At 38.7% G+C, this 27,470-nt stretch overlaps 1 protein-coding gene across 1 annotated transcript in view; it reads left to right on the forward strand.

The window, feature by feature from the left end:
* Positions 1–27,470, forward strand: part of LOC133111573 (cadherin-11-like) — a 51,180-nt gene that overhangs the window by 13,843 nt on the left and 9,867 nt on the right. Inside the window, exons 2-6 of the mRNA XM_061222036.1 lie at positions 17,464–17,887; positions 18,741–19,035; positions 21,550–21,669; positions 22,912–23,079; positions 27,099–27,286. Of these exons, the coding sequence (XP_061078020.1) occupies positions 17,657–17,887; positions 18,741–19,035; positions 21,550–21,669; positions 22,912–23,079; positions 27,099–27,286 (1,002 nt within the window). The 5' untranslated portion in view covers positions 17,464–17,656. The remainder of the gene's footprint in view (positions 1–17,463; positions 17,888–18,740; positions 19,036–21,549; positions 21,670–22,911; positions 23,080–27,098; positions 27,287–27,470) is intronic.

Here is a 27,470-nt window from a genome sequence, read left to right on the forward strand (position 1 = left end):
AAAACAGTCAGACATAGTTGCCATTCAGTGGATTCCATGTCCACTTTGTACCTTTTTTATTGTTGATTATTTTACGTGCAGCAAACCATTCCAATTCCCCTCCGGAAACTTCCATCAACTCCAACTAGAGTGCAAAATCCAACTGCTGTCGGCCATTTTGTAAATTGGATGTGCTGTATCGTTTGAACCAGATTGGCTGGGGACATGAGGTGTTGTTTCCCCACTCACTAATGTTAGGTCAGCAAATACAATGGTGAGGGTTGGTTTAGCATGAGAGGTAATCTAAACCTTAGATAGTGATAGTAATCCAAGGCATAATCCACAAAATGATTATGCCATTCAATTGTCAGGTATCATGACTGTGTGAAAATTATTCAGAAAACCAGAAGCCACTGACAAAGCTGTGTTAAGACAATTCATTAGGATGTTATTTCTTATTGTGGCTGCTCTGTAACCAATGCACATTTCTACAGAATGAGCAAATTCAAAATACATAAATGTGGAATAGAAAAATAAATGGATTAAGAAACTTTGAGAGAGAATGAGTAAAAAGCAAGAAGTTAATTTCGCATTTAATATAGTATACAGGAACTAATCAGCCATGATGGTACTGTACACATAGTGCATTGGAATACTCAGAATCCAGAAAATAAACGGATCCAGATATTAGCTAGGGAGCAGAGCAGTGAGGAAATTGAATCTTGTGATCTCCAGCATTGTGGGTGAAATGGAATATAGCTGGGGACGGGGGTACGTTGATTATTTTTTTCTCCAGCCACTTGTGATTGATGGACACATTGCCTAGCAGTGGAGAACATGGTAGTCCCACGTGATTGGCAAGCAAAGTGCCAGGAAAGGGATCATCTCTGTCGTAAGTGATTGGTGAGCAAATTGCCTAGCAAGGGGATCATCCTACTCACGTGCCCACTGAGTGCCTGGCAGTGGAGGTCTCAGTTGCTCATAATTCGCCAGCCCTGTGCCTAGTAGGGGAGATTCACCAGCTGCATAGAGGGCACATCACCTGGCAGGGAAGCCCACTCCAACTCATTAGCCCCTCTGCACATTGTTCACTGGTGTAAGTCTTATAATTACCTATCGATTCATTCAGAGTTATCAGTTTAATGTATATATAATTGCTAAACCCCTCCATGCCTGGTAAAATTACAACAGCGGATTCAGTACAGATTACTGGTATGGTTTATGAAAGTTGGGTTTAGAAGTCACAAAGTATACTACAGCCGTTTAATTTAGCTAGTGATAGTGTGCAAATCACTGTGCCCCACCTAACCTGTTCTATGAAATAATGGCTTTCTTATATGTGGAAGGATTTTTTTTATAGAACGCCTTTTCGTCTGATTTGTGTCGCTTAATATTCCTTAAAGGTTCTCTGACCATATCTAAGAGCTTACTCTTATCAAGACAAGTGCAAGCTATTTTTGAGTCCTCAAATTCATAAATAAAGAGCAGTGGGTCACATTCAATGACATAGTACATAAAAGAAGAGAAATAACACTTGTCATCAGCAAATAAATATTATGTATCTTCAAGGACTCATTACTTTCTCACTGAAATAGTTGTGTAAAGAACTAGGATCACAGCTGCATTAGAAGTTCAGAAAATCAAATATTAGCAGATCAAGAGGAAGTTCAGCTCATTAAAAATAGGTCTACTGGCCTAGTGAAAGCCACAATATTGCACTGGCTTTTCATTATTTTATTTCATCTTGTGAAAGTAAACAAAATGTTTACATTTTTTTCTAATATTAAAATTAGATAGTTAGTTAATTGAAACTGTTCTTTCCCAAATTTACTGTGTGGTTTCATGTCAGTGGTCCTTTCAAATTTTCCTGTGTGACTGTTGAAAACCCTCATTGCCAGAATTTCTCTCCAACACCATTTGCAGTCAAATGAGCTGAAGTGGAATGTTTGAATTAGGGAACAGGCAGGGTGGATGCCTCACAGAAAGGTCTCCAACCTCTTTCTGGAGAAATGAAGGACGAGCCTGGCTTAGCCAGACTATGATGTAGGGTGTGATGTTATGATATAAGGGGGAGTATATGTGACAGAAGCTATATGGGTTGACCCATGCCTGTGGAACTGGACCCTCTCTCACTTAAAAAAATAATAATAATACAAATTAAATGATAAAGCTGCTCTCCCATGAAACCAGAAGTGATGTTAAATATAACTCCCATGTATATGCTACATTTCTTCCTCCATTGAGGCATTTCCATCTCAGTAGGATACTTGTATTACTACAGAATGTTAGAAGATGTGTTCTGTGGCTTTGACAGCATTGTATTGTGGGTTTGGTTGCAGTCCAGCACTTGTAGCTTTAAGATTGCCATGGCGTACTACATATGGTTTTGAATGTATTCATTCTATTAGCTATATCAGGAAAACAAATAAGCCGCCATATAAATACCATCGGCTTCAAAGAATCAATGCCGTTGGTCTCTTCACTCACTTGACACAGCTGAATAAATGGATTTTATTTGTGGAGTTACTGTACCTGCATTATGAACCTGGAGTCAGTTGAAACTTCCCTGAAGCTAACTACAGTCAGGAAGCAAAGTCAGGAAAGGCAACAAGATGTTGGGATGTTATGTAAGTAACACTGATTTATAGATTATTAAGTTTGTCGGGGGGTTTCATTTTTGAGGTAATTAATGGGAATTAATTAATTTGTACTTCTGAGGTGATAGATCAGTCTTTGCATAGATGCGTCCGTGATAACTACACTGGTTACACACCAATTATGTATCTTCCATTGGGTCCAAACAGTCCCATTTCAGCTGTCGTTGTTGTTATAGCTATTGTAACATGTGTTTTGTGTAGATTATAGTTTTCGATAGAGGATTATATGTTTCCTAAGAATGCTGCTGTCCTAACATCATAGTCAGAGATACCCTAATCTAGGCCTGTGATCTATTGGCCCGACCTCCTGCAGAGTTGTCACTGGAGACAACAGAATACATTGGCATTTATGGGGTCTCAGGGCCCTGTTTGAATGCAAGCCGTAAAATTCAACATATAGTACAATGTAAATATGTAATAACATACTAGTCAATATTGATAATGATTGTTGAAACTAGACAGCTGAAATCTACAATGTGGTACGATTTGGCTTTATTATATGGAATACGTAAATTAAGAGTCATTTTAACTGAGATTCTGATATTTTTACTGCAATCTCCACTGCAGTATGAATTTCTGCCTCTACCTTCGTACTGTGTAAGTCATTTGTGCATGGTAAGTCAGTCAAAAATAAACACTGGACCTGAAACATCAATGGCATGCAAAAAATGCATTTATTTTGGTAGATTACAAGACTACATATTTCCATATTTGAATATAAAGTATATCAAGCTATATTTTAATTGGTAATATGTTGCATTGTCATATGGTTAATATGCATTGTATTTCCACATTAGGTGGGCAATGGGCTCAGAAAGTGTATACAAATGTAGTTGAGCAATTCTTCAATTAGTGGCACTTTTAACTTCTGAAATGTTTAAACATTTCTTGAAACTTTTTTATTAAGTGTTCTGGAACACGGATATTAATATAGCATTGATCATTTTGATATTATGGTGCTTTTTTCAAAGTGACTCAGCAAAATGTCATCACCATCACAATACCTAAATACTGATTCCAATGCAAAATTATATAACAAGTTTTCAAATCATTTGAGTAAATATAACAAGTGCGATTTGAGAAACATGTTCCACAGTAGACCCAAGATAGTATTTTTTTTAAATGTCAAAAAATGCATTGCGATGATAAAGACTATGTGTTCTGGTAATGACAAAATTTAAGTAATTGTTTTCAAATTACTTACATTTCTTGACTTCAAAAAGTCATATTTCTGCCATGTAAGGCATATGCAGCCTGTTCGTTTTTCATTTCCATGGCAACCATGTAAACAGTCATTTGAAAAAAATTGCATTGCTCTCTAAAATGTTTGGAATGATGGTAGTGACAGCTGTCAATTTCAAATTCTGGCACAGAACATACTGAAAATTGAGACATCGAGACACTATTCTTTTTTGTCATAGCTACTACAACCTAACCCCAACAAATACAATAAATAATTTTAATTAAAATATTTGTATTCCTTCACAATCCTGAATTGAAGAATCACAGAGAAAATGGCTCACAGCTGGCTCTTCTAGTCCAGTGAATTGTGTTGACATTCATACATGCTTTTAAAAGTGAATGCTCCACTATTCTTTTTTACCTTTGTTTGTAGATTTGCATTCATTCATTTTTAAACTTTCATATGAGCCATAATCTCATGCATGTCACATTTGGATGGTTCTTCGTTCAGTGCTATTTCAAGGGGAAAATCAATCGTGGCACAGCAATTGCACTTTCATAATGCAGTGGTTTAAAGCAACAAATTATTACATTCCTTCATATCATATCTCACCTTTAATATTTCTTTATTATTCTCATCCAAGTTAAAAAAATCTTTATTTTGAATATTTTTAACTGCTTCAGCATACTTGTAAAGACCATATTACTTTTTATTTATTCAAATGTTTTAATATATTTCCCTGAATGAATGAATTTAGTAGCATCCCAGACAGAGTGTTAAAGACAAATATCTAACTAACGTCTGAATGATTTTCTCACATGTCACACTTAACATCCACATGTTATGTCCAAATGCATCAGAGCAAATATACTATGACACAAATACAGGGTCATGCAGGCTAGCAAGGGGAAGAGCGATAGACACATCAGGTCTAGTGCTCATCTTGGGGGAGGTTTGTATATGATGGTGGAATAGCACTTGAACCTAGTGTGAATGATGGCTACAGTGTGCCTGTCACTTCTGGCTATAATTTAATTTGGCCTTGTTTAGACATGTCTGCTGTGAATCTGAAGGATGAAAACCCCCCAGTTAGATTCTACCACATAGCTGAGACTCTCATATGCATCCTGCAAGTCAGTCTAATTGGGCTCACTGGTTGCTTCTCTGCCTTACAAAGTCAGAAAAAACTTAAAGTATGTACGGTACAAGGCCTTATTTACCTGGCAAAAGTGGAAGACTTTTCTGATAATTTGAAAATAAATAAATGAAAACTTCATAAACAAGTTTCTTCCTCACAGAATCAAATGGAGTTATAAAAAGTTGAAAAGAAGAAACAGATTGGGCCCAAAGAGAATGTTGTTTTGTTGAAATCCATTGCTCAAAGTTAAGGACAAACAGTTATAACAGCTTAATTAAAGCCATGCTGAGTCATAGTTTTGTTGTGGTTTATTGCCTCTATGTTGTTTTTGTGATTCCATACAGAGAGAGAATTTCTGTGTTTTTTTCCAACTAACATTTGAAAACCACAACCAAGCCTTGAAAGTTTATTGACTGAGAACACTTTGTGTTTATGTTTTCATCCAAGCATATTTGGAAGCCTTTGTATGTGCAGGAAGCTCCAGTAAGCAATCATCAATCAAACAAGGACCGGAATGTTAAAACTGCAGGCTGACCTCAGATTTCAGTCATATGTAATTAATAATACATTTTGTCTTGGTCTACCAGTCTTTCATTCCCATAATTTCATGAAATGTTGCACATTTCAAAGTCACATTAAAGGAGAATAATTGATACTACGTCTTGATTCAATGTTATCTAGAATCACTTATATCTCACAATTAATGCCGGTGTCAACTTGTAGCAAGATAAACTCAGTAAACTGCACTTGAGAAGAAAATAGATAATATTCTTTTCAAATATGATTTTCATAAATTAAATGGGAAATTTAAGGGCAAATGTTGTTTGCACCCTGACATTTATTTAGTACATGGCTGTATTGCCAGTGCTGTGTAGCCTATTACCCATAAGAAGCACAGCACTGACAGTAAATATATTCATGTACATGTTTTTCTAATTAGCATGTACAAATTAGCATGCACGACACAAGCCTCAAATTATGAATCAGATGATGTGAGACATGGTTTAATCATATCTAGCTACCTCTATTCATGGTGTTCCCATGTTCTCAGCTTAGCTGTTATCTATCCACTCTCTACACTGATGCACAAACTAGAAATTCATGATCACAAATTCATATATTGTCACCTTTTTCTGATACTGTTTGTGACTGTGTGTGTCTCTGTGTGTATTTCCTTACAGATGTTTCCAAGCAGTATTTTGCAATATCAAATGAGAACCCATAATTCAACAATTTTCTTGAATTGTATGTTGGCATAAGAAGAATACCTTTCATAATTAAATCAAATAGTAGGAATAAGTTGCAGGAATTAATAATAATAAAACTGTGCTTTGATGAAGACGTGAATGACTCTGGTTCCACAGTACTGATCATGACTGACAGCACCAGTAATGCTGCCATGCACAGAATAGTCTTGTATGTGATGGCTTTGTGTGTCACTGAGCACAAGGGAGTGTGCTACGGGGAGACAAGGAAATAATGAAACTTAAAATGTACTTCATTTACTCTGCTTGGCAGCATTACCAAGCCCAAGAATTCCTATTGTCATACATTAGAAATGTGTCAGAGCCAAGAACTACTTGAATCTTAGGACATCATTATACAGTAGCATTAAGGCTGGCTCATAAATGTCACTTGTATATGATGATGAATAGACAATAACAACAAATAACCAACATTTTTGAGTTTGAATAGGCATACAGTTCATACATTGTAAGTGCATAATGTTTCCGGATGTTTGTAATCAACCAGGTATAAATTGTGTCTGACAGACAGTTCCCTCTGTGCAATTTAGAATTCATCAAAGTCACTTTTTGTTCAAGACTGAGTCTGGGATGATTTAGTAGGTGTAATATGGGCAGACTCATCAATTTGTTCCAACACAAAGCTGGTGTATTTAATATTTTGCTGAATAATATCTTTGCAGAATGTACAGAGTCACAGAGGTCAATAACGCACTGAAATCAAATTATTTTATTTGCATCATTACTGACTAAAGGGAATAACAGAGTGAGTGACACTAATTTTGTTCTCACGTGTTCATAGTCTAGGTTGTATCCTTTAACCCTATACCCTGTTGTCAAATAATCACAAGGTGATGGCAGCCTTAATTAAATCTATGATCTTTTACATGTGTCACACGCCGTGACACACCCCTGAGAGAATAGACGAGCTAGACACATTGAAAGTCCGGATTGCACCAGCGTTTTATTATATTTTCACAGGACTGTGAAGGAGAGAGAGAGTGAGAGAGCAGGCACAGTAACTTGTAAACAAAACGTCTTCTCCCTTCACCCTCAAGGGATCGGGATTAAAATAGTAAACTAAAATAATAAAGGCAAAGAAAACCAAAACCTTAATGGTAGCTTTTCAGCTTCGCTTGCAGCTGAGACGAACACAACTCTCCTACAAAGCTCTCCCTGGTCTCTCTGGAGCGTTTGCCCGGTCTCAGACACGTACTGCGAAAAAGAACACACTTTTTAAAAGCCTGGACTAATTCCAGGTGTGTGCCTACTTAACCAGTAGGCGTGAGCCTCGGATTGCTTCCTTCCTGCAAACTGTGCCCTTGCCACAATGTGGTTCATGGACCCACGTTTTTGTTGTTTAATTACGGGCAGATGTTTAACCTTTTGGGAATACAGATCAAGAACAAAGCATTTCAACCAATTTACTCATAGAAATTCCATGGAATCACTGGATGTATTGCCTTGTTGCCATGGAAGAAGACAGGAAAATGTCAATATATATTTATTTACTAAATATTGGTTACCAAGTTTCCAAGTTTGGAGTTTCCAAGGCTAGAATGAAGGGCCAATTAATTATTTCAAATGCATGTACACACATATGTGCATGGATGTACACTCATACTGTACACACCACATTCACGCAGATATACACCTGCAATCACATGGCAGTGTTTTGTATTATTCAAATCAGGAATATGCTGCTACAATACATGTCAGTTTTTCACTTCATTCACTTCAATGGAAGAAAGGCTGACTCAACTTTAAGGTTTATTTTCTAATACCAAGGATCTGGTGTGCTCAACAAATATCCCCCAAAAGATATTTGCCTGACAAAACAACATGATGACACAGCTTAAAGCTAAACTGTCAAAAGCTCTGCAGTGGAAAAGTCACTGTTCAATGGATTAGCACAGTTCATAAACCCACAGAAAAATCACATTTGCTGATACAGAAAACAAATGTAAACCTTAGAGGATTAACAATCTCATTTTTTCCATAAGGGCGGCACGGATGGTGCAGTGGGTAGCACTGCCGCCTCACTGCAAGGAGGTCCTGGGTTCGAATCCCTGTCGGCCGGGGCCTCTCTGTGCGGAGTTTGCATGTTCTCCCCGTGTCTGCGTGGGTTTCCTCCGGGTACTCCGGTTTCCTCCCACAGTCCAAAGACATGCACGTTAGGCTGATTGGAGAGTCTGAATTGCCCGTGGGTATGAGTGTGTGGGTGAATGGTGTGTGTGCCCTGCGATGGGCTGGCGACCTGTCCGGGGTGTGTTCCTGCCTTTCGCCCAATGTATGCTGGGATAGGCTCCAGCCCCCCTGCGACCCTGATCAGGATAAGCGGGTTCAGATAATGGATGGATGGATGGATGGATTTTTTCCATAAGAACAGAAAAGATGATTTCCCAACATCCACGTGATGTCCATCAATAAATAATACATTACAGTAAATAGTATATAATAATAAATGACAAATAATTTTCAGAAATTTCTATGAAAATATTTACACACTGCACTGGAGTGATATCCTCTGTCTGCTGTTTAAATAATACATTCAGGTCACATTTTGTACTGTGTATGAAACCCTGACCCAGTGATACGCCAGCATGACTTGTTTGCTTCAAAGTTACTACTGTCATCAAGGCAAAATTATTTACATGATACAAATTAATGCTGCATGCTTTTGAATGGCATTGTCAAGGCAATTCCTTCTTACCATGTTGCAGTGTGCGGGTTGTAAATCCATCAGAACAATTCCGCTGGTTTTTAGATGTTATGGTACTTCAAAGACACACTTGAAACCACATGAAATCCCTGACTTATTTATTTATTTTGCAGCCTCGGAAATCACATCATTTATTGCTCATTGAATCAATGAGATTAGGCATTAGAAATCAAGATAGCTTTCTCGTGAGAGGAAGAATTCTCACACTTTAAAGAGCTTTATCTTGGGGCTGAGGAAAATGTCTAGGAAAATGTCTTGGAAAATGTTATACCAAAAGAGAATGCAAACATCATATCAGGCTAAAATCAATCTTGGCACACAGCATGTAGGCTTTCGTTTTGCATTCAATTAGCCCCCTTCCCAATATTGTGCTGTATATTGTAGTGTGATGGGTAATTTCCTCAGCCAAGACCACCAATTGTTGTAATATGGCTCATTAACTCTCATCTCCAGAACTGACTGACAGTATACAGGCTATGGAATTGTTATTCAAAAAGATACATATTAGCAGTGGATGTGAAGTGCATAAATAATAAAGTGTGGCCTAAACTACCAGAATGACTGATAAGTGAATCGTAGCTCTACTTTCCGTTGTTTGCTTATCATTGCTGCAATATTACATTACTTTATATCTCCAAAACAAAAGTACATTGAAAGCTTACAGCTGTCTAATTATATATTAGACCTAAGCCCACTTTAAAAGATTTTCAAAAAGTCACTACAAAAGCTTGTTTCAGAGAGCTCCCTACCGGTATGCTGTCATCAACAGGTGTTATTAATGAGGTAAAATGTGCCCTTACTGATTCAGCATTATTAACAGTAAGGCAAGAACAATCCCTTCCTATTATAAGAACATCAAAAGGCTTTTTAAGCCTTAATAAAACAGAGGTGGAAATGTGATATTTTCATGCTGGGAGATTCTGTCTTGTTCTTTTTGATGGACTGTGATTTTCCAAAAATCTCGAGTAATTTACAGTGAGATATTTTGTCAATTCATGCACTGTACATTGTTCTTTTCTCAGACCTACTGTTATTCTGTTATATGGCATATTTGTTTTGTGAGATGACACTTGAGCATGTAGAACCCACAGTGGGGGTGTGCTGACACAACATATGTATCTGGAGGTTGTGGGGAAGTGGGGATGCTGACAAACTTCCAATCTGTGAGGTGGGTGGCTATTCTGCACTGCTATTGTATACATGCATCTGCCAATGTAACAAAAAAGTAATGGATAAATAAAGTATTAAGTACTAATTATTTTTTTCACTGCCATTGTACAATTATCAACAAAGAAAATATGTATTATCTGTGCATTTCCGAACAATAATTTTACTAAGTGCAATGTTGTGCTCCATGGCGAATGAACTGAATGTAGATGTCCTTTAAATGGCCATGCTCTCACTCAGTCGAGGTTGACAGTGTGTTACCCACCGTGAGCTCTAATAACACTTAAGGTGATACATTGGCTTTTGCTTTTTTGTACTCAATATAATAGTTGTGCAGTGCTCTGGCTCAATAACTGGACAACTAAGAATGGCCTGAATAAAAGTGAAGTAGAGTGAAAGAAAATGAGGACAAAGGGATCTCTCCTGTAATGTCAGTCTTTTCTGCTTTGATTTAGTTACTATTCTTGAACCCTTTTGACTACAGGCATAATCCTGGTCTCTTCTGAAAGGTAACACTTTGGGGTTTGTCAGAGAGTCAGAATTACTCAAAATGGTACTGAAACAAAGTTACAGTAGCTCAAGCACAGTGAAAGTTCTCACTGAAAAGATTTTACGTTTTTGACTGGATACCGATTATTGCTGTGGCTTGTGTGCTTAGAAAGTCACACCACTGGAGAAATTTGAGGACAATATCACCGAAAACGAGTATTTAATCTATGTCTAGGCAGTTTCCCAAAAATGTTATTTGGAAACTCCAAAAGGACAAATGAAAACTACATGATATTATGGGTAAGGTGTAAAATGTTGCATTTTGCATATTAAACTATACAACCCTTTTTAGCCTGAGAAAAGGTGTTTGCACTTCCTCCCTTGTGTCACCTTCCCCTACCTCATAAAATCTCATGAACTGTTTTTGTCAAAGAGCACCTGACTCCGCGTGCGTGTTGAAAATACATGCTGTGCTGTTTTAAGCAAGCCCAACAAATTATATGCCGTTGGAAACGTACTGTCATTAGCTAAAATGCTTTTTAGTCGTCACTTCAATAACATGCCCGTAGTTAGTTCTTTGATGAGCTGAACTTATACTGAATTTTCTTACACACGGATGGGGGTAACACATTTTCTCTGCAACTAAATTACACAGACGGTTGTACTTGGGCTCATCGGGTTTGAGAGAGCCCGTAGAAAACATAGATAATGTTTTTTTGTTTTTTTGTAGAAGTATACAATGGCGAAACAATGATAATTCCCCCAGATAAATTCTCCGTAAGCAATTGACATTCTATCAATGTTTCTCCGAATTAGCACATATCTAGAATGAGACAAGAACTCTTATACATTTGTTCTGCTGTCCATGTGAAAAGGACACTGACATTACCTTATTTCTTAGTATGTGGATTTCCAAAATGCAGAGAAGGTAAGGTCACCTCACACTTGTTTTACCACCCACATGTTACAACTTAAGGAACTGTTGTTGCTAAAGCAATGGCATGCTGACATAGGTTATACAGAACCGTGAGAACAATATATCCTTTTACCATAGTGATTGGAAAAAAAACCCCTCTGGGCTGGTGAGACTTAAGGGGTTGAAGAACCTGATTACCCAGTCAGAATTTCACATATGGACCCACACTTTTAAGAAAATTCTGGTTCTAAATTCCAAATAAAAGGCACAATATTTGCACTTGCCACGTATCAAATTCTCCATTGCAACATTTAAAAATCAATCACAGATGAAGCCATTACTCATTCAGTAGATCTCCTTATTAAAAGAGAAACATTGACAATTTTACATTCCTTATTCCTGTCATTCCCAAACAATAAGAACATCAATGAGCTGATGTCTTGGCAGGAAGACCTTTTTTCATTTGAGGAAATACATGGGAAAGAATGAAATGCAGACATTTTGGGATATGTTACGTCTGGCGGCGTGGAGAAATCTGAGATCCGATACAGCAGAATGCTGTATATGGCTCTTAAACTCCTCCGTCCTGCACAATAATTCACACAAGAGTTAACCCTGTGTGTGTCCCTGCATTTCTCCCTTCTCATATGTCTTTTTCCATTGCATGTGTGGTTACCATTTTAGCTGGTCTCAGGCTCAGACACAGAATTCCAGGCATTTTATTTTCCTCTTTCCCAAAAATCGATTCCAGACCCGGCGGTTAACTCCTGCCCGTGTCCCCTTGGGACTCCATCGTCTAAAACTGAGGCAACTCCTCTTGTTGGCCTTGCACAAGGAAATGAAAAGGTTTGCAAGTTTAGGTCTGCAGGCACTGTATTGATGTTGGAGCCTTTGAATATGTGGAAAAATAGAAGCAGTTACTCCTTCTTATATGAAAGAAATATAAACCTTTATGTCTAGCAGAAGGGCAGAAATGCAGGCTTTCTAACCTCAAAGGATTAATTATAGACATCTAGTGTCTTTCAAGTAATTGAAAAGCTACATTACTGCAGAGGCCTCTGATGGCTGCTTTTAAGGCCAAACTGTTAACATTGCAGAAACACTTCAAATGTGGTAATTAGCTAATGGTTATTATCACAATTATACCATACCAGTGAGTCCCAATAATATTCTTCACAAATGGGTGGCACAGTAACATTTAGATATCCTAAAAATGCATATGAGGTTAATGGCAACCATGTTATGGAAACCATTGAAGGCAAATGCTTATAATGAATTGGAATATGGTTTAAATAAGTGTGAGTTGTATTATGTATTGTATTATGTTATGTATTTTTGAATCCATGGTGGATGCAGTGGATCTAAAATTGATAATTGAAAACAGCGGTTAATTAGTATTATAGACCTATCACAATCTAATTTAATCGCAATTCATATTAATTTGGTTCTGTAAATGTGGCCTGCTCTATCAAAATCAGTCGTAAGATGGTAGTTACATGAGGCTGGGAGACTACTGAAACTGGCATAACAAAACTTATGGCTATACGTCGTCATTGTATGTATAAAACTATCATTTTACTCTGAACATTTACTCTTAACATTAAGACATACAGACCATGAAAGGAAATACATTCTTGAGTAAGATCTGATGAAACTGAATGACTTAGCCACGAATACAGCTGATATGGTTTTTAGCCATGTGACTGGTGAACAGTGACAAGCTGGCAAGCCTCCAAGTGATGCAGAACTCTGTGGCTACCTTGTCATCTTACGTTTTAAATATTTAAAACTATATTACAAAATTATTTTGACATTGAGACATATGAATCATGAAAGCCAACACAATAAAATTGTTGGTTGTGATTGTGTGACTGCATGGTGACTGATGACCGTGGACAAGTTGGCTAACCTCCAAACAACTCAGGTGTTACTTTAACTTTCTTGCATTTATCTTGCATTTTAAAAGCTTAAAAATTATATTTTTACTCGGAATTTGGCATTAAGACATGCATATTATGAAAGCCAAGGTATTGTTCTACAAAATTAAGATGAAAGCCTAAAACAGCCAAAAATTACATAAACATCTTATTTATTTATTTATTTATTTATTTATTTATTTATTTGAAATTGGCCACCACAACTTCCGACTGATTATGACAGAACAGGTCAGAAATTATCAAAAGAGCTATTGAAACAACCGTAGATATGAGTTTGTTCTTGCACGAAAGCTACATTTCACATTCCATTCCCAGATGAAGCTTACAGACAGGTATTTAGGGGAAAGATGCTGAGATATTCCTCTCGGTGTTGTTCTTCTAGGCATCCTCCAATGTAACTGAAACTGACGGCCAAGCTTCATTTCGCATGGCAAGCTGATATGTGGCCATAAAGCTTTCAGCTCCACGGCCGCATATTGCCTTCCAAATACCGGGGAAGAGCTGAGCCAAGGGCTATTCTGCAAATAACATTACTTAAAGTGCTAGTCCTCAGTGATGCTCCCACAATCTCCATCTTGCCAGTAAGTAGACCTCCACCATTGCTCCCAGAACAATGATTCATGACTGCTCAGTCGCCCAATTACCAGCTGCTGTCCACGGAACTGTGGTGATTTTGTATGCCTACAGGAATAGCAAGCAAGAAGCAACCACTGTACAGTGTCCCTTCAGCTGTAGCAGCTCTAGACAACACCTGGATTAGATTATTAGCATATTTATGAAACCGGCTCTGCAGTTAAATCCCACATATCAATCATTGGCTAGTACATATCTTCTGTTCAGCTCTGTTGTGGTAGGTAAGCGAATGGAGGTGGGTGTGGGGTGAATTTACAAACACTCGCACCAATTAATCTCTCTAATTGAGTATCAGGTTTCTTCTTATGGGCAAAGTCAGCAGGTTTTCTATTAATGGTCACAAACCTTGGCCATGAGAAGCTAAACATGTTGTCCTTTCCACAAGCCTATCGCTTCTCACCTAAAGAAAGCGATCTTGATATGTGATCGATTTTCAGATGAAATTATGCATTCACGGCCTATCTTTGCTTTCAGTAGATTATATATAATATTTTTTCTAATTCATTATTATGCTTGCCTTGACTGATTATTAAGTTCATTTGGATGTGATTTTTATTTTGGCAAAATGTTTTTTATTTAATTAAACAGAAAGTGTGAAAGGGGTGTTCAGAAAAATATACAGCCTGCTGCAAGCCAGCCTCTTTTGGAAACAACTTTAATCCAAAGGCAATATTTGTCAAGAGCTGATCACTGATTTTCAGAATTTGTGCTCTCTGAACTGGCTTTTGTAGGGGTGGGGGCAATTACCTGTCAAATACCAAAGAATGGAGAGGTAAATATTAGTGTAAATACGCATTTATTTATGCTCAGGAAAATGACAAAGAATCATGGAGCAAGGTCTAATAAAACAGCATCCTTAGAGAACCCTGGGTGGAAGGATATAATGTGTCATCACCTTATATAGTAATGAGAATGACTATATAAATGTACTACTAATAAAAATCACATTTTATTTGACAGCCCAGTAAGGCTTCACTCTAGCATCCCCAACTCCCCACTAACAACTAAATTAACTCAGACTCAACCACATTCTTCTTTGGCATTCTAATACATTAAATGTCTCGCTAGCTGTACGGGAATCCAGACTTGTGGTATGCTAAATGAATCAAGATTTTGTGCTATTTTTCCTAATTTTTGGCAAGGTTATTTGTTCCTTGTAGTCACTTGCTCTTACTCTAAATTGCCAGAGGAATTTTCTTTGTCCTGCATTACTAGTTCACTCATTTTATCTTCAGACCTGTTTTCCCTCAACTTTCTCAAGCCACATATGATGCAAGCTACAGCAAAATAAGGATTAGAGAGCAAGCTGAAATTATGCACATGGATGTACTACCTGACAGTGCCTTTTGTATTCATTTGACAAGGCAAAATAGCCAAAGGAAATGGCACAGTATCTCTAAATTTGTAATTATGTGATATGTGAGTGTATAATTGCTTTCTGCCACTAATGCTGCCTCTGGTATTTCAATATATCATGATATTGTTATGTGTTATATTGTTTTGCACAGGAGTACTGCAATCAGCTCTTTTGGGTTTGCTCATATGCTTCCTCTTAATATTCAGGTCATATATCCATCCCCAATTTCATACTGACAAGATGCTATCAAGTGTTGATATATTTTGCACATTCACTTAAGCTAAGGTATCCTTCTAAAGATCCCAGTGGAGATGCATTCTAACAAAGCTGTCTAGCTGACCAGATTAATGCCAAATGCATGTTTCATAATCACTGTGTTACTGTAACGGATGAGGAACTTAGCACTTCTGGTGTATCACTTACTACCCCTGAGTGACTTTGGGATAAACTGCTTATTCTGTACCTAATGTCGCAGCTAAGTCAAGCTCAAATCCGGATCAATAGGGAGCTAAACCATTTGTTAGTTGCTTCAGCTTGTCATGTGATGACAGGATGTTTAGTTAAATTGTGTGGGGGAGTACCACAATCATTGCTGAAAATATCAGGTGGGATCCACAAACCCACTAAATGTGATGGGAGGTTGTACTCAGATTATTGTATTTCTATTTATTTTCTTAAGGTTTGACAAAAAGGGATAGCACATCTTACAATAAACAGGGGCCTTGAAGGTGAAACAAGTCAACCCCAAATCCCCAAGAATGAAGCACAGTTGCTCAGATCAAAGGGTTTCTCAGCCCAGTAGATGTCAGTCATGTCAAGTTAACCTCAAACAAGGAAGTTCTGTTTGTGTGTCTAAGGCTTGTTTAATCTCTACCTCTGTCCTTTGATTTGACGTGGATTGAAAATTAATTTGCCTTTCCCCGGGATTTGCTGACAAGAGCTTGGAACAGTGTCAGTTTTCTTTTTTCCCTCTTTCTGTCTGGTGTTTTGACTCAGTGTCTGCTCTGAGAACACCTCGACTGTGTGAAGTATTTCGACAGGAAACGTGCCTCCCAGGACATGGGCCTCAGGCAATAAAAACATTCCTTCACGTAGCACAGAGCTCTGACATTCTGGTGCCTGGTCAATAACTTAACCAGGTTAAGAAAAGAGAAATGTCTTTTTTTTTCAGAATGCCTGCCAATTTACAGCTGGTGCTGTGAAAAGCATTATCAAGCCTTTATTATGGGAGCTGGCAGAATTGCAGCAGGCCTGAGTTAGGGCAGCCATTACCCTACTTCACTGGTGGATGCACTTTATGTAGACTCTATTTATTGGTGTGACACACAGGGTGGAGATTTGTTTTGCTTCTCTGCACTCAACCATTTACTGACTTGGGAGCTGTCTTTAAGCAGTTTCTTAGTTTCTAGCCTCCAAGCACTAGGAGCACAGCAGTTAGTGCAGCTGAAGGTTATTAGCAGTTCACTGGGTAAGAAAATCCCCTACAGACTCATTTGGTAAAAACTGACGAACGCCTATCATGGGATTGACTTGACACCTCAAATAGAAAATATAAAAAAATAAAAATAAAAAAAACTAATTAGACAAACATCACTTAACAGAGCTGAATTGAAGATTCACTGGGCACATCATATTGAAATGAAATGTAAAATATCCTTGGGGTTCTTGTTAAAATTCAGTTATTCAAGAGATTACCCTTGCAAAAGGATCAGGGGATGATATTTCATGCTGGTATCTTGATGTACTATAATATACTTCTGAGCGGGAAAGATGGAAGGATAATCTCAAAAAAAAGAAAAGCACTGCTTTAGTTCTCTGATTCTCTAAAGGTTTTGTGTGACATTTCCTAAGCAGTCAGAATGTGGGGAATTCTTCAATTTATATCATAGGACAACAGTGGATTGATGTCCTAATGTTACCTCTCTCCATTAATTATCGCAGCATACCAATCTAGAAGATAAATTAATATGTTTCAATTTTGTAAAGTCGATTAATATTCCCTGTGATTGAAGATGGACCTCTCTCCTGTCTCACGTTTCAGAATCTGAACCGGAAGCTGACTGTGCGAGAAAGGGAACGGCAACGATGAATCACAGAGCAGACAGCGGAATTCACGGGTGAGGTCAGGTTCGGCTTCCCAGCGAGCGTCAGGAAGGCCTTTGGATAGTCTCCAGGATTGTAATCAGGTCCCTGAAGGACACACAGGAAGCCGTTGGGCAGCGGACGACAGCAGGATGCGGCAGGGTCTTGGACTGCAGGTGCTCCTGATGTGCTTGGGTGCGGCGATGTGCAGCCACGGTTCATTGCCCTTGGAGCATGCCCACCGACGGAGACTCTCGCTGCACAGACATCGGGAGAGGGGCAAGGAAGGGCAGGTTCTCCACCGCTCCAAAAGAGGATGGGTTTGGAATCAGTTTTTCGTCATCGAGGAGTACACAGGGCCGGACCCGGTCCTGGTGGGACGGGTGAGCATGATTGTAACCTTTATTTCCCTGGGTAACTTATGCAGAAAGTCAGCAGGACTTTCATTATTCACAGAGTCCTTGCAATATCCTCCATTCCTTCCACAAAAGCAATCAGTGCCCAAGTTGATTAAAGGTCATAAATTGGATTTTCTTTTTAATAATGGAAAGTCCCCCCAAAGACACTGCCATCTGGGAAAGAGGGTGATTTATAGGCCCAAAGAAATAATGATTATGAATTTTCTTCCTTAATTCTTCAAGGGCCATGGTGGTACAACCACTTATTGGATAGAATTATACAGGGTCAAGAGGTTCTATTGTTGTATTACACTTTAATTGTTCACAACCATTTCTAGCAATCAATCAATAAGCCATAGTAAGGGCAGTATGAAATGAGTAAGACATGCTGACTTTGTCAATTTTCTTCCAACTTCATAAATAAATAAAATAGCTCAATAGCTTTAAAGGTAAAGGGCAATGGATATTAATTCCAGGAAAATTGTTGATTGTGGGGTTCCATTTTTCAAATGCAACAAAACAATAACACTTCTCTTATACAAATTATGTTCTTGCATTTCAAATAATCATTTGATTTTACTGTACTTTATTTAGAGCAGCTCTCTTGTTTTACTGCATACTATGGCCTGAATTCATTCAGCATTTGCCTCAGTATTTGTTGCTTCCTCTTTCTATTCTCAAACCCAGTTTGGCAAGATCTCCATAGTCGGATTTGCCAAACTGTAACACTTTTTGCATTTATAAGGCACAGATAAATGTTGACTGAATCCAGTCCTGTAATAGTCTTTCAGGATGAATTCATATCATTCATTATACTGACTGCTGCCCATCTTTCCAGCTTCATTCAGATGTTGACTCTGGAATTGGAAACATCAAATACATTCTTTCAGGGGAAGGTGCGGGCACCATTTTTGTCATTGATGACAAAACTGGGAATATCCATGCCACAAAGACACTGGACAGGGAGGAGCAGGCTCAATACACACTAACAGCGCAGGCGGTGGCTCGCGACACCAACAAGCCATTGGAGCCGCCCTCAGAATTCATTGTCAAGGTGCAGGACATCAACGACAACCCGCCTGAGTTCCTCCATGGCCCTTACTATGCCCGGGTTCCTGAGATGTCCAATGTTGGTAAGTTTGGTTTTGCCTGAGATGAAAGAAGTGCTCACAATAGCACTTCTAGCACCACACTTGCGTTGGTTGTCATGTCCATTCAAAACAGCAAATTTCGAACCGCAATATCTCACCAGTTTCAAAATTAATCAGTTTTTGGTATTGCTACGTTGCACCATTTCTGTGTAATGGATACTCCAAAAATACTTTTTTGCCGCAAAAATAACTATTTAACACCAATGGATCCCGACGTAAGACGACTCGTTATGTCCATAATTCAGAAGCATGCATGCTTTTGCCAATTTAATTACTGTACATTTTATTAAATTAGATTTAATTTCAATTAGACCTCAAAATTCTTAACATGGCGAAACACATTGCCAACATGACTGTGGTGAATTGAACATTCTAAATAAAAAAAAGTTATATACGTTATGTTAACATGAGACCTTTATGTTTGCTTTATGCTCTTCATTAAGGTATCTTTGACAACAGTAATCATATATGTTACAGACAACATTATAACATTTATTCCTACAATGATAATCAAGTGATTTGTGGATGACACAAGTAGTTAGGCATTTGTTTAATTGCTCAATTACTTTTGGACAAATGTTAATAATTATGTATAGGCCCATATACGTACATACTGAAGGCTATATATCTGCTGCTACACTTATCCAGAAGGACATACAGTGGGCCTATATGAATGAGGGCATTATACACTCAGAGATAATGCTAATATAGACCTTTAGACCAGCTTGATAATGCAAATATTTAATCAGCCAATCAGGTGGCAGCAACTAAATGCATACATGCATGCAGAGGTTCAGCTGTTTTTCAGACCAAAAGTCAGAATGGGGAAGAAATGTGATCTATAACCATGCATTACAAAAGTGGTATGCAGAAGAGCATCTCTGAACACACAGTGTGTCAAACCTCCAAGTGGATAGGCTACAACAGCAGAAGATAGTTTAATAAGCTTAATAAGTATAAAAAAGCTGTCTAAACAATACCTAAAAAAGTGCTCACTTAGGGTACACTTTTTTGCAGGATCTATTTAAGTCTATTTAAAAATTGTATGCTATGTACCAACAGTTTATGCGCAAGCTATGTTGAAAGAGTGATGCAAGCTATGTGGACCCAAAGAGGACGCATTCGACATGTTGGAAATAAATCATGCTTTATAAAAATTGCCAATACACTCTACAGTGCACTACTCTAAGATTATGAACTCTTTGAAAGGTTTGAATCTTAAACAATCTGTTGTTTTACGTAGAGTAGAGACATTGTACATGGCTGTAGCATGTTGTCAGAGATCGGTGCTGATGCCTTGATGGATAGCAGGCTCATGTTAACGTTAGGACTGCTCAATTTAATTTCCTCTCTTTTGAGGCTTTCAGCAAATGCAAGTATGTGACTTAAAACCTTGTTTTTTGTGATTAATATTCTTTAACCTTGACATTCAAATAAAGTCCCAGTATTTTTTCTTTAGTATCGCAGTTTAGTGATGTTGAACTGTTTTTGAAGAAAAACATGAACACTTTATACTTATTTTCAAAGCAATGTTAAGGACAAATGCTGACCGAATCCAGTCATGTCTCTAGTCTTTCCATTTTACAGCCAAGGGTTTTAAATATAACATGAAAGTTATGGGCCAGGCGCTGTACACTAGAAAACAACTTGAACTAGAGATGTCTAACATTGATGATTGATGACACTGGTGCGTTTTGTGTGCATCCTTGAAAGCCTGTCGCATTTCCTTTAAGAGTGAACCTTTTGCCACACATTGAGAATTTTTTCAGATCTGACTGGAGCAAAAAGAGAACAAAGCGTTATTGCTGTGGTCTTTAGAAGCCAGGCCTGGTCAGTCCTAAGCTGCTAGCACTGTGATAGTGTGTGTGAGTACAGGCTGTACGAACCCAACTGCCTGCAATACATCATCCTTAATGCAGGCCTGTCGCCGAGTAATGATCTGTTACTATGCGATTCCGCTGGCTGACAATGTAAATGATGCTGCTGTGGGCTCAGGATAGGATTCTAGGCCAGGCCAATTTCAAATATATTTAGATCTGTTGGCTGCTGTAAACATTGCCAGTGAATTGATTTGAAATGATCAAGACTTTGGGAATTAGTTTTACTCCCTGTAATTCCTTCTGCCTTTCATTGATAAGCAATAAACTCAGCAATGCACTGGAGGACATTGAACTTGAGGAATATTAACCATGATGCACCAGTGTCAGTTAATGATTCTGCCATATTTTCAGCCTATAATTGTTTGGGTGAGCTCTATTAAACCCAGGGAAGCAACCTGTAACATATTTTGTTTGGCTCACATAAAATGGCAACTGTTACAATGCATAACCCACAACTTAATGTCAGGGGATATGCTCATTATCAGCAGCAAGTATCTGATTGATCCTGGTGTGCCACACACCAAGAAACGTTTTAGAAGCCGGTATTAAGTGATGATGGCTACTAACAAGCGGCCCTCCATGTTCTCACCGCACCTTGTGGTCTTCTGGTTTCAAGGTACTTCAGTGATGCAAGTGACTGCTACAGATGCAGATGACCCAACGTATGGGAACAGCGCCAGGCTGGTCTACAGCATCCTGCAAGGTCAACCATACTTCTCAGTGGAGCCACAAACAGGCACGTAATATAATATGTATTTTAATAGAGATAGTGTGAGTGTGTTTGTGAACGTAGGGCCTTGCACGTGTCAATATCTTTTTCATGTTATTCTGGAGAGTTCTGCCCACTGTTTGACCAATTTGATTTGCAGGAAAAAATCATTTTGTGCCAGAACTGCTAGCAAAAGAGACAGAGAGAGAGAATTCATACTAGTAAACCAAAGCTGTATATTTCCTTGGATTGTGTCCAAAATTCCAATTCAAATTTGTTTTGGGTTTATCTGCAATTCAAGCATAATGCCAAGCAAAAATAGGAAAACGTCCATCAGTTCATGGAAAACATCACTCAGTTGAAGGAAAATGGCCCTCAGTTGAAGAAAAACATTAATGTAGCCTACTCGACAAAAGGATACATCTCTCAGGATTGTCCGTGTTTTAATTTTGGTTCCGGGTCATGCTCGAAGGGAATTGTAAACAAACATGCCAGTGCCCACGAAGGTAACGGTGGCAAGCTAACTAGCTACAAAATAGCAACAGCTGTACTATTGAACGTGCACAGTTAGCATGCTACAGCTAACAAAGTACATCTGAGTCTGAAAGACGTATTCCATAGACAGATACTTTTCCGGTAGACCGAGGGACTCTGTCCATAGATTGAGGCATGTTTTCTTTCAACTGAGGGCCATTTTCCATAAACCCACAGACGTTTTCGTTGACTCTGTCATTGCTCCGGATATTTCTTTTCAAACAAGTTCTGTATTGCCTGGGGAGTTTTTTTGTGTTCAAAGAGGGGTCAAAGGAAAGCTCTGCTCTTAGGATAACCATGTCTTGAAGCAGGGAGTGTAATGAATGAGAAGGGTTACAGGCCAATTAACTGTAATGGTAAACAGATAAATGTAGGTGGATAGGCTGGCAGTTGGGTCTGGATAGAGTAACACACCCTCTGTTTTGATAAGTACAATGACCACAGTGATTTAAAAGCGTAGCTTAAAATCTTGTCCAAAAGACAGAACCTCCATCAGCACAGTGCTAAGGGCACTGTATTTGGTACTGGATGTACTTGAAGAAGGACAAGCACCCTGCTAACCCGAGACAATTTACAGCAGCAATCTTATTTTCTTGTGTGGCCTCCTGTAGAAATACTTACCAGGCCCAGTCCCTCTTAGCTGCAGCCATTTTATATAGGCTGAAGGGTTGTCGTCTAAGTGGCTAGCTTATAATCGTGTACAGGTTTGTCTGACTTCATGCCTTCTGTCTACAGGAATTATTAGGACAGCCCTACCAAACATGGACAGAGAGGCACGGCAGGAGTACGATGTGGTCATTCAGGCCAAAGACATGGGGGGGCACATGGGGGGACTGTCGGGGACAACAGAAGTGAAGATCACCCTTACAGACGTCAACGACAATCCACCAAAGTTCCCTCAGAGTAAGTTTCCCAGAGTTGTAGAATTCTGATCCCACAGTCCATGCCCCTGCAGATGAATGCAACTTTCCCCATTTTTTAATGCAGTGTGTGTGCATGCATGTGTACAGTGCCCTCCATAATGTTTGGGACAAAGATCCATCATTTATTTATTTGCCTCAGTGATCCACAATTTGAGATTTCAAATAAAAAGATCACACGTGGTTACATTTTTGTCCATTTTTAGAAAGGACAGCGGGATTTATACACACCATAATAACCATGAGATACAGCAATATTATGTAAATGAAAGTAGTCATGCTTAGTATTTTATTGCATAATAAAGTGCTTGGAGAATGTGTGTGTATATATATATATATATATCAGTGGAGGCTGGTGACTTCCAGAATTGAGGAGGCCATTTTTTTCCGCTTGCTCACTTCACTCGCGATGGAATGTTCCCTGTTCTCTTATCTGTCTTTGTGCTGGCCAAAGGCATACTATTTGGAGTGTAAGCTACAGTCAGAAAGTTCTGGCTGATGAAATTCATTGTGCAGAGCTTAGCCTTGTGCCTTCCTGAAGAAATGACATTGCTGTAAGTCTATGAGCCTGCCTGATAATTAAGCTGAGAAATGACATTTGGATGTAATATAAATGCCAAGTGAACACGTGTAAAAGGCAGGAATTTTAATTATGTAGTTAAAAACAATTTTGTTTAGCTTACATTTTTCATTCTTCTACAGCTTCAACAGGTAATCACCAATTTAATCAAGTTTAGCATATAAAAAAGATAAGATAACACTTTCTTTATCATATGTAGTTTTATTCAATATATTTAATATAAAATATGTAAAAATATGGTTCCAGTTGGCTTTATCTAACGTTAACGTTATCCACTAGAGGGCAGCACTCTATTCGTATTTAGAGTGAATTTCCTCACAGAGCAACAATTCGGTAATTTGATATGGAAGATTATTAAATTGACTTGTAATAAAACGAAATGGACTACATTAAAAATAAAACTGTTCAATAAATCCCAAATGGTGTCTAACATGACCTATTGAATGTCATTCTCACTCCCTAGTATCTGGAATCTGCATATCTCCAGCCCAAGAGCTCAAATTGCGCTAGAATCTCGCCGACTTCCGAGGTAGTTTTAAGCAAAAGCCAAATGAGCTATAAACTCCAGGGATGATAGCCAGGGGTGTTCGCTAAATTCCCTGAAAAGCACAAGTTGATAGGACACTCGTAGCCACTATGGCGAGTGTTTGTTTGACTGAAGTGACTAGCGAATTCTCAAAATGGCTTCTGTGTTGAATAGGAAAGGAAAGGATAGTTGATTCCAAATGAACCAGTAGCATGTGATTGGACGAACAAAATGTCAATCTTTCAGCCCTGGACACAATGCATGGTGAGGCCAGGCCTCCGTTGCCCACCCATTTTCAGCGATCTGGCCAATCACATATTGGCATGAAAAAAAATGCATTACATTGACTTCTATGAGAATCTCATTTCCTAGGGGAGGCCTGGCCTGGCCTGGCCTCCCTTAATACAAACTGATAGGGAAATCTGGCCTGTTGCTTTACAATTGCAATATTGGGTTTTAGCCATGGGAAAATTTAGATTTATGAACAAAACTAAAATAATATGAATATAAAAAATAAAAAATATGTTTTTTGTTAAAATAAATAAATAAAATAAATATATTTATTGTTTTTTTTTAATCTCTCTCTTCTCTCAAATTATTGGGGAGGCCAGGCCTCCTCCACCTCTATGGAGGAGCCTCCACTGATATATATATATATATATTAAATCAGCACCTTTTTTGGGTATGCGTTCTTAGTACTTTTCAGCAGTTCCTTCACTTCTCTCCTGCATACTTTGCTCTTGGCATCACTCTGACATAAGTTAATCTTCATCTCATCTGCCACAAGACCTTTTTTCAAGTACTTCTTGGAAAACTGTAACCTGGGCATCCTGTTTTGTGGCTAACTAGTGATTTGCATGTGGCAGTGTAGCTTCTGCATTTTTGTGCATGAATGTTAGTTGTATGATTCCAGCTCTAAAATTGTGGCAAATCAAAGGCAAAACAAGATATAATGGGTCTTTGTCCCAAACATTATGGAGGGCACTGTGTATCTGTCTGTGTGGCTATATGTGTAGGAGCATATACTGTATGTTGTGCCTCTCCCCTTCCAAAATCACCCTCATCAATTTCTCTCACTTCTTCTGTCTTGACGCCAAGCTCAGGACCGCTTTCCAAATACATTTCTCTCTTTTCCATTATCTCACTGAAAATGCTAAAAGCAGGAGCATTTCCTGTCAGGGTTGCAGTAATTTGATAGGAATAAAGAGTGCCTGCATGTTCACTCTACACAAACAGACCCTTAATAGGCTTCAACTGTACTGTGTGAAGATGCAGAACTGTGGAGCAGGAATTGCACGGTGTGACCAAATTTTTTCTCCTTGCCCTTTGCCCACAAACAAAAGAACAACAAATGTGTCATATACAGTGGGGTGCATACATTAGGGCATGCTACTGTTAAATGTCTGCTACTGCTACTGGGGTAGCCTGTGGCATAGTGGTTAAGGTGCATGACTGGAACATGCAACGTTGGTGGTTCGATCCCTAGTGTAGCCACAATAAGATCTGCACAGCCATTGGGCCCTTGAGCAAGGCCCTTAACCTTGCATTGCTCCAGGGGAGGATTGTCTCCTGCTTAGTCTAATCAACTGTATGTCACTCTGGATAAGTGTGTCTGCCAAATACCATTAATGTAATGTAATGTAATACTTTGTTAAACAACAAAGACCTACATGGCAGATGCCAGAAAGAAAAATTAAGCGTCTGAAGTATGCAAAAGAAAACATTGAGAAGCATGAAGCCTTTTGGAACAATGTGCTTTGGACTGACAAAACCAAAATTGAACTTTCTGGCCACCAACAAAGAAGGTATGTTTGGAGAAAAAAGGGTGAAGCCTTTGTAGAGAAGAACACCTTGCCAACTGTGAAGCATGGAGGTGGATCCATTATGCTTTGGGGTAGTGTGGCAGCTGGGGGCACAGGACATATTGTGCGAGTGGAAAGAAGAATGGATTCCAACAAATATCAAGAAATTCTAGAGGCTAATATTCAATGTGTCATGTTTAATGCTGTACCATTTAGAGGTCAGGTTCGCTTCTCTTCACTTTGATATTAATTGTAAAAGGCTTTTTGACCAGGGGTGCCCAAATTTGTTTACTCTACTGTACAAATCAATGTTAGTTTATTTATGTAAGAAACACATTTAACTGAAATGGCTTTTGTCAAAAGGCATGAAATGAAGAAGCTTTCATTTATGTTCATGGCGTCATCCATTTCTTTCAAGGTAAACTTCAAATTAATTTTTGTTTCTGCATAGCATTGTTCAACATTCACATCACAACACCTGTCAAGGTATATTAATCTACTCACAGAGTCTATCTTGGTCATATTTGACATGGATGGTGCTTTATTTGATTACATGCCCAAATGCATTTGCTACTTTTGAATAATAATCTAAGAGGAAAGCATTTTACACTGCTTGCCACTTTCTAAAAGCCCCCTTACTGTGTCCAAGTTATTTTTGCATGAGGCTGCAGCCTTTTGGCTCCAAGCACTTTTACAGTCAGAGGAGGGGAGGTAGGAAGCCATATGGTGCTCTTGCTTTGCCAATGCTGCAGGCAGGTGTCTACAGCCCTATGTTCCTGCTACACTGTACTGGCTGAAATGTACAGGTGCCAGGCAGCTGAAGGGTTCTGTGGTCTAAACACTCTGTTATCTGATTCACTGTCGGCAGAAATAGTCATACTACACATACAAAGAAAAGTGCTTTAAAAATCCAGTTTGATGATTAAAAGGTTAGATGCTGGAAAAAATATTCTTATGAGTGTCTTATTATTTATCACATACTTTAACATACTCTATGTCCGTTGAAAAACAATAAGAAAAATGTTTCTTGATATATTTTATTTAGACTATAATAATTACTTAATTGCATGAACTGTGTACTTCCCTGTCTCCAGGTGTGTATGCCATGTCTGTCTCAGAGGACAAGGTGGTGGGCGAGGAGGTTGGTAGGCTGAAGGCCAAGGACCCTGACATTGGAGAGAACGGACTTGTGACTTATCGTCTCATCGAGGGTGACGGAATGGATGTCTTCGAGATCACCACCGACTCCCAGACTCGAGAGGGAGTCATCAAACTGAAAAAGGTAAGTGTGGGAAGCTGTAAAGATGGCCTTTTCATGTACGTTAGGGTGGCTTGTAGCGTAGTGGTTAAAGTAAATGACTGGGACACGCAAGGTCGGTGGTTCTAATCCCGGAGTAGCCACAATAATATCCGCACAGCCGTTGGGCCCTTGAGCAAGGCCCTTAACCCTGCATTGCTCCAGGGGA

The sequence above is a fragment of the Conger conger genome, chromosome 15 (genome assembly GCF_963514075.1).
Source record: "Conger conger chromosome 15, fConCon1.1, whole genome shotgun sequence".
Classification (NCBI taxonomy): domain Eukaryota; kingdom Metazoa; phylum Chordata; class Actinopteri; order Anguilliformes; family Congridae; genus Conger; species Conger conger.